Below are 8,657 nucleotides of genomic sequence, written 5' to 3'. Positions count from 1 at the left end.
CATTCAGGAGAAACTTTTGTGCAAAAACTGCTTAATACTGACCCTCATTTACAAAGCAGACCAGTGTTAATGATTCATTCAGACAAAAAATGAACTTCGGTAGAGTTGAGGGAACATCTTCAAAAACAAAATGAATTCACCTCGTCTTCAGCAGCTCTGATATCGGGAGTAAATGGAGAGAGCTATGTGGATTCATACATCCAGCTACAGAATAGCTAAAGCGCTTGAGAGACACTCTTATCAATGCAGCAATGGCGGACTGTGTACAGCTCGCTGTGAACTGGCTCAGGGCAGATCTATGTATGAACATCAGTTCTATGTGTCTCTCAATTTAAGTGGGTGGGGCCTGTGGCTAATGTGACATCATATTAGCAGTAATGCTGAAAAAAGGTAGTTGGGAGACACTGCTTCTTACTTATGGGGATAAGCCACTTATGGGTGGATTCTTATCATTAAAGGGTGGTTGTGTTCACACACTGTTAACACACGTTTATATCCAAATAACATGTGAAAGTGAATTTTGCGTAATATGTCCCCTTTCAAAATATCTCAGTGCCATTGTTTAATCTCAAGATTCACATGAGTAATGTTTTCTAAGGCAAAGTTAATAAAAAGATAATTAAATGTCCTAATTGACCTATAGCATAATCCTGGCTTAACTTAAACCCTTTCTGTGAAACCAGGCCTAAATGTGTTTAAATATTGTACTGTATCTATGATGTTATGTGTTCATTTCATTATTTAAGTTATATAAACATGTTTAAAAGCTCTGACAGAGCCTTTAATGTTTCTTAAAATCACTTGTTAGAATCATTTAAACTGACAACTTGGGTCATATCGACTGATTAATTAATAGAGCCGACTCATAAGAGTCATACTTGTGAATCAATTAAAGGCATAGGGAATCTAAGTGTAAAAAAAAAAAGGTCTGTGTTTACACAGAAAAAGTTGTCCTATAAAGCTTCTGCCTGTGAGTAGACACATAAATCTGTTCTTATATCCTCGTTAGTGTTGGAGAATCCTGATTATAATAAATGAGGGAGTGCTGTCCATCGAAGGGTTTCTGTACAAACTCTCAAAGCATGCGCTGAAAGTTATTTGAGTAAAGCTAAGTTCTCACAACCTCACAGCATTTTTTATAAGGGCCCACAGTACACAATAGTATTTTCTGGCTGTGCGTACGCCAAATCAGGCTGCATTTTGTCATGTCATTTTTAATTCATTAAGAAAGAAGATAAAAAAGTGACATAACATACAGCCAAGTATGGTGACCCATACTCAGAATTCGTGCTCTGCATTTAACCCATCCAAAGTGCACACACACAGCAGTGAACACACACACACACACACCATGAACACACACCCGGTGCATTAAAGGGGTGTGTTAAGAAACAATGAATACAGTAAAGGCCATTAGATTGTATTTTTATGGTTCCTTTCATAAGGTTTGTTGTATTGCATTTTTGTACCCCTGGGTGGAGTGTGGAATTATTTAAAGTTTAGAAACGTTTTTGTTAAGTGTGTGTATGCAGGCAATATGTAGCTTATAGTCAGAGACACACGGTCAGTTTATAGAGGCTATGTGTTTTTGTTATTTTGTTCACCTGAACAGAATCGTTTGATCTCCCGGCTGTATGTTTTTCTCCCTTGATGCTGGTATTGAAAAGAGTCAACATGTCAAGTTTATAAAAGGCAGCGTGGGTGGTAGCTTGTCTTTATCTGGTGTTGTGGAACCTCCAGGAATCAGTGTAGGTTGTGTTTCAGATGATGAGCGATTCAGAGCTGTTGGAGATACATATAGCATCTTCAGAAATCTTTACATGTGGTTACATATTTTGTATATAAAGGAAGTCACAGGGAGCAATACGCTTTACAATGAATCTTACAGCAATGAACCAAAGCGATGTCTGTCAGGAATATTTGTGTCCAGAGAGATCTGTTTCTTTTTCTGTCTATGTGATTCTGTATGCGGCTGCAGCAGCTGTGTCTCTTCTGACCGTGTGTGGAAACCTGCTGGTCATCATCTCTGTTAGTCACTTCAAGCAGCTCCACACACCTGCGAACATCCTCATCCTCTCTTTGGCTGTGTCTGATCTTCTAGTGGGGGTTTTTGTGATGCCCTTTCAATTATCTTGGCTTATTGAATCATGTTGGATTTCTGGCCCCTTGATGTGTTCAGTTTTCAATTTTGTAACTTTTCAGGCAACAAGTGTGTCTGTTCATACTGTGGCTCTGATAGCAGTTGATCGGTTTTTGGCTTTAAGTTCTCCTTTTCTTTACTCTGAGAAGATCTCACCCATTGTCATCTGCATAGCAACTTTATTTAACTGGCTGTTTTCACTCCTTTATAACTTTACTCTTCTTTTTGTTAATGGAAACTTCACAGATGTCATGTGTCCAGGAATATGTATTGCTGTTATAGATGGGGTTTCATCTCTCATTGATCTCCTGTGTGTGTTTCTTATGCCTTGTACACTCATTATAATATTATACACTCATGTTTTTGTCATTGCTAAGAGACATGCGACTGCTATAAGATCTCTTCAGATTCACAACAGAACAGAATCCTCCAAAAACAAATCAGAGCGAAAAGCTGCCATACTGCTGGGGATTCTGGTCATTGTGTTTCTCCTGTGTTTACTGCCGTATTATATTTGTACTTTAGTGAGTTCACATGACATTGCTGACAGGTTTTATGTCAGAAATGTTGCTGTAATATTTTTCTTCTTGAACTCCACGATTAATCCCATCATTTATGCTTTATTCTATCCCTGGTTTCAGAAAAGTTTGAAGTTAATTTTCACATTTAAAGTGTTGAATAAAGACTCATCCCTGATGAATTTGCTCTAAGTCACTGAATGCAAAACTTTTCTTCTGTTGTTTACTCTTCACACTGGAAAAAATTGTGTCTATTAAAGTGCTAGTAAATTTCTAACATAACTACAAAGAAATGGTAGGTAACACTGGATTAAGCCTGAAATTTTTAAGTAGAAAAACTGAAATAATATTTTCTTGTAGAAGCTACTCCAATAATATTTATTTTATTTACAGTTTTTCTCAGTCGCTTTGGTACATTTCTCTAATCATTCTTGAGATTTGCAAAACAGTAAGTGCATTTCTCAAAACAACTCGTACAAATATCAAAACACAATGGATGACCTGCAAAAGCCAGTCTCTTGCTCAAAATCCTTAGTTCATCTCTCAAAAATAAATATCTGTGTCAATGAACATGTCAGTGCCATCAGAATGACAAGTCCTTGTGTCATAGTTTACGGATAAGACAGTCAAATTGCTTAGTCATGTTGTCAATTTAACAGTGGAGGGATGTTCTGATGTAAACTACTGTATTGAACAGTATGCCATATGCTTATGTATGCCATATATCCATTTCAAAACTACACATTTACACATTACTGTTTGTGGGATGTTGATTGAAAGAGACTGGATAGAATTCCCAGTTACACTTTTACTAGTGGTCTGACCAAAAAAATTAAAAAATAAAAAATACTTTTACAATGCCATTGTGATATAGAAAAGGAAATATGGGAACAAAGATGAAAATAATTCCATTTTCAGAATGTGTAACTCTTGTGTTGTCCTTTGTCTATACAGTATAAGCTTTCCTACTGAAGATTCATGAGATGAACCTTTGAGCTATTTCAGAGAAAGGGTTTATCATTGGTTTATCATCTACATTCTCTTCATTAGTAAAGATTCACTTGCACAATTCATGCCAAATTGACAAAACATCTAATAATAGTGTGTAAAAATACAAATAAAAAGTGTGCTTGGCAGTTTATGACAACTAGATTAACCATTTTGCATTTAATGACTTATACTATGAACTAAAGACTAGATGTTTTGGGGGTAAGACTATTGCACAGAAAACTGTATAATACATTTTGAGCAACATGACATTAGCAACTGATAATGTAGGAAACCGCAGATAAATGTGCGTAATCAATTGCATGAATGTACAATAGCAATCGCAACTTGTTCAAAAGAATGAGAAACTGGTTTTATGATGTGTATTAATGACTAGATGATGAGGAGGTTGTACAAGTAGTTTTGAAAATTTCATTTCTGTTTTGAAAAATGCACCAAAGTGACTGAGAAAAACTGTAAAACTTTGGAAATGTATTATTACAGGTAGGTTAATGGTTTTTATTTTATTTTTGTTATATTACAGTTTTTTCTGATTCCAGTCCAAGGCACCGGGGAAAATATCTCCTTGAATGCCGTATCCAGGCCTGACATGATGCCTGGTCAATATCTCCACATGCCTCCTCCATTGCCTGTAAAAGGGCTACCTGTTGATGAGGATGACGGTCGTACACTTTCCAGCGCCAGGAAGAGAAGAACTCCTCGATGCGATTTAAGAATTGAGAGTATGGAGGGAGGTTGAGTGCCATGAAGGATGGGTGGTCTGTAAACCAGTTGCGGACCAAAGCAGCCCTATGGAAACTAACATTGTCCCATATGATGACATATTGGGTATGCTCTGGTCTCTGAACAGTGAGCATGTCATGTAAGGTGTCCAGGAATGCAATAATGTGTGCGGTGTGGTATGGGCCTATGGTTGCATGATGGTGAACAACACCATTTTGGCTTATAACTGCACACATGGTTATGTTACCACCACGTTGTCCTGGGACATTGATGATGGCACAGTGTCCAGTAATGTCTCCTGGTTTTACTGAGATTAAAAACTGGCCTCATTAAAAAAAGTAGCTCATGTCCCATGGCATCTGCTTCTAGTTCCATCATTCTCTGGACAAGACAAAACAAATGCAACACATCAGGCCCATGCACAGCACTACAGTATGCACTTTCAAATTCAGAACCAATGACACTATAGCTTACCTGCACATAGTCATATCGCAATTGCTTTACACGTTCTGTGTTTCTCTCGAAAGGAACTCTGTAAATTTGCTTTTTTCTTATTCTCTGGTGTGCAAATACATGACTTAGTGCAGAAATGCTTACACTGTGTATATTTTGAAAGATGGTGTCATTATCTATGCGCTGCTGTATTTCGCGCAGTCTTATTGCATTATTGGCAAGCACCATGTTCACTATATGGGTCTCTTGCTCTGGAGTGAACATTCTTCCTCTGCCCCCAACATCTGGACATCTAGCAATTCTGTAAAGTAACAATTTCAGTATTTATGCATGTATGGGACTGTTGTGTTTCTCATTAGAGTATGGCAGTGCTACAAAGTACTTACCGATTCTCATTTCGAAATGTCCTAATGATGCTTGCCACAGTGTAGCGGCTCAAATTAGGCTGAACCCGTTGGCCAGCTTCCTTCAGGGTCATCACATGGTTGATGACATGGTCCACTATTGTAGCTCTGATGTCATCAGTTATTCTATTTCTTACTCTTCTTACCCTCCCTCTTTCTCCTCCTTGTCCTCTTCCTCTAACTTCCTCTAACCCTCTCGCTTGTTCAACTCCACGTCCTCTTCCTCCAACTTCTTCACTTCCGCGTCCTCTCCCTCGGCCTCCTCTGATTCTCACTCTTCTCACTCTTACTGCTCCTTCCATTGTACTCCACACAGACAGCTTACCTGTGGCTTATTTATAGTGCTTAGGCTGATTGCAAAGTGAACTAATTATCTAAAACAGTTTTCACATGTGAAAGTGTGCCAGACAGTTGGCAAAATAGTGTTAATGATAGCCATACATGTGTATAATTTTGCTAGGAGTGTGTTGGAAATTTGGTAATTGAGTGAAAGCAGTGAAAAAAAGAGTGTTGTGCAGTGAATTGTGCCTACAGTTTTGCAAAGTGTGTTACAAAATTGCAAATCAGTGAGTGGTTTTGCTATACGTATTAATAGTTTTAGAAATTGTGCTACAAGAATCACGATTAGCGCTTAAGCATTCAGAAAAAACTGTAAATATGAGTCTTGACTATAAACCAGCTATTGAATATTTCATCAATTATTGCAGAGATGCAGTTAATTTAACACGTTTACCTTTATTGACAACACGCTCCAATAGCAGAGTACTGAAACTGAGATTGAGATATGTCCCATCCCTCCGTAATTTGTTTCTTTTAATTTAATGGTTAAGGAAAACTTGATGTTAATATATGTGTGTGTGTGTGTGTGTGCGTGTGTGTGTGTGTGTGTGTGTGCGTGCGTGTGTGTGTGTGTGTGTGTGTGTGTGTGTGTGTGTGTGTGTGTGTGTGTGTGCGTGTGTGCGTGCGTGTGCGTGTGTGTATGTGTATGTGTGTATGTATGTGTGTATGCGTGTGTGTTCAGTGTGTTCAAATATTGTAGTCTAACTACATGTTATGTTTGCACCCAGTCATGGATCATATCATATAATAATATATGAATAGTATAACAACTGTCTCATAAATGTTGTTTCTTTTGCTTAAATAGCTTTAAAAAAGCCTATTTTCAGGCTAGATCATCCAATGTACATGCACAGTCCTGAGTGCACTTCTCAGTATGCGGACTGTTTCTATAGCAACCGCACACTTCTAATGGCAGCTGCAGTGACGTGCTGACTTTACCGATTAGCGATTGGCTCCTTTACTCAGAGGGCGGGGCTTCATTCGATAGGGTGGCCATATTGAGTGTTGCCGTTTTCCCCATTCAAAACTATTCAAAATGAAAGTTACACATTTTGGGTATTCTTTAGTCTTTGGTTCCCTTTGAAGCCGGTAACTCAACATTACGTCAGCTAAGACGTATATGGTAACTCCTCCCTTCTCCACTTTCGCTGAAATCTTATGGACTAATGCCAGCTGGGGACAGCTGGCCAATTGACGCGAAGCATGCAAATACTGACAGGGCAGTATAAAATGCATGGGTGTGAAAATTACATCAGAACCTATTTCTTCATGCTAGAAGTCTTTTCAAAGTCATTGTGGAAGTTGCATTAGAGGACTACTCACCCCTGTTTTTCCTCTCCGCATCTGATGGCTGCTACATGCCAGTTTTGCACAGGACCCAGGACCAGTTCAAACGCAGACCTCCCCACTTCAATATCTTGGTTTTATGCTGCGGGGCCCGGGGAGCAGTTGGGGGTTCGATGCCTTGCTCAAAGGCACCTAAGTCATGGTATTGCCTGCCCAAGATTCTAACCCACAACCCTAGGGTTAGGAGGCAAACTCTCTAACCACTAGGCTACGACAAGAGGTTCTCAGTCTGCTCGAGAAAGGAGCGATAGAGTGTGTCCCTCCGAACGAGCAGGAAAGCGGGTTTTACAGCCGCTACTTCGTGGTGCCAAATAGGGATGGTGGACTCCGTTCGATTCTGGACCTGAGACCCATCAACTCAGCACTTCACAAGCATATATTCAGAATGACAATGCTGAAACAGATCTTGGCACAGATACGACCCGGGGACTGGTTCGCCTAAGTGGATATAAAAGATGCGTACTTCCATATTCAAATATTGACGCGCCACAGGCGCTTCCTGATATTTGCTTTTAGAAGGCACGGTTTATCAGTATTCAGTGCTTCTGTTCTGCCTGGCCCTGTCTCACCTCACCTTTTGAACATGTGTAGACGCAGCGGAATGCGCATCTTGAATTATCTGGACAATTGGCTGATTTTAGCCCACTCAAGAGATGTGCTCTCACGTGGTCAGTCACGTGGAAACAATGCTTCGCCATTTGGATAAGCTATGACTGTGTGTGAATATGCAGAAGAGCGTGTTTTACAGGTCAGACTATAACATTTCTGGAAGTATGTTTGGACTCAATGGCTATGTGAGCCCATCTCTATCAAGAGCGCACTGTGCCGTTTCAAATTGGGTAGGTCGGTTTCACAGAGGGAATTTAAGAGACTTCTGGGATGATGGCGGCGGCTTCTTCAGTGTGCCATCTGGGTCTGCTGTATATGTGGCCACTACAGTTTTTGCTGAAGACTTGAGTTCCGCCAAGGGCCTGTTGTCTCAGGCTGGGGAGCAGTGTGCCTGCGTGTACCTGCCTCAGGCCTGTGGGTGGAGTCACAGAGAAGTAGGCACATAAACCGTTTGGAATTGAAAGTGGTGTCCTTAGCCCTACAAGTTTTTCGGTCAAAATTGGAGTGACAACATGTACTGATTCGAACCGACAACACGTCTGTGGTCTCGTACATTAATTGCCAGCACGGCGCGCATTCCAGAAATCTATTCAAACAGGCAGCGAGTCTCCTGTTGTGAACGAACCAACAATTTCTCTCCATAAGAGCGGTGCACATCCCTGGCATCCTGAACCGTGGAGCAGACATGCTTTCGAGGAATTGAGTTATTGGTGGCTCCCCCATGGCAAATACCCCTCAGGAAGGACCTGCTGTCTCAGGCGAATGGCACAATATCGCACCCCAGCCCTGAGCTGTGGAACCTTCATGTTTGGCCACTGCAGGCACGAGTGCTGAGCACACTTAAGGAGGTGTGCGCACCTTCTACCAGGCGCCTCAGTTGCCCTGCCTGCCTTATCTGCTGAGCCGTCTGCCTCGTGTGACGTTGATGCTCAAAGCGCTGTTTGTCCTTTTAGGGCTTTGCGGATGTATGTGGATCGATTGGCCACCTTTCGTCAGTCGGACCAGCTGTTCATGTGCTTTGGTGGTTGTAATAAGGGGGAGCAGATGTTTCATTGGTCTAATTCCGCTTATCAGATGCGACTACTCTTAGCGATGCGGCTATTGGCTAGAACTATC

The 8,657-nt window shown here is 40.7% G+C and overlaps 1 protein-coding gene across 1 annotated transcript; it reads left to right on the top strand.

Annotated features, from left to right (window-relative positions):
• Positions 1-1,875: 1,875 nt before the first annotated feature.
• Positions 1,876-2,850, top strand: LOC113097334 (trace amine-associated receptor 13c-like). The gene has a single exon (XM_026262583.1). It carries the CDS (start codon positions 1,876-1,878, stop codon positions 2,848-2,850), a length of 975 nt encoding a protein of 324 aa, XP_026118368.1.
• The last annotated feature ends 5,807 nt before the right edge of the window (positions 2,851-8,657 follow it).

This window comes from Carassius auratus, unplaced genomic scaffold (genome assembly GCF_003368295.1).
Source record: "Carassius auratus strain Wakin unplaced genomic scaffold, ASM336829v1 scaf_tig00216185, whole genome shotgun sequence".
Taxonomy (NCBI): domain Eukaryota; kingdom Metazoa; phylum Chordata; class Actinopteri; order Cypriniformes; family Cyprinidae; genus Carassius; species Carassius auratus.
The sequence above is the reverse complement of the archived record's forward strand: the minus strand, read 5'-3'. Positions and strand labels throughout refer to the sequence as shown.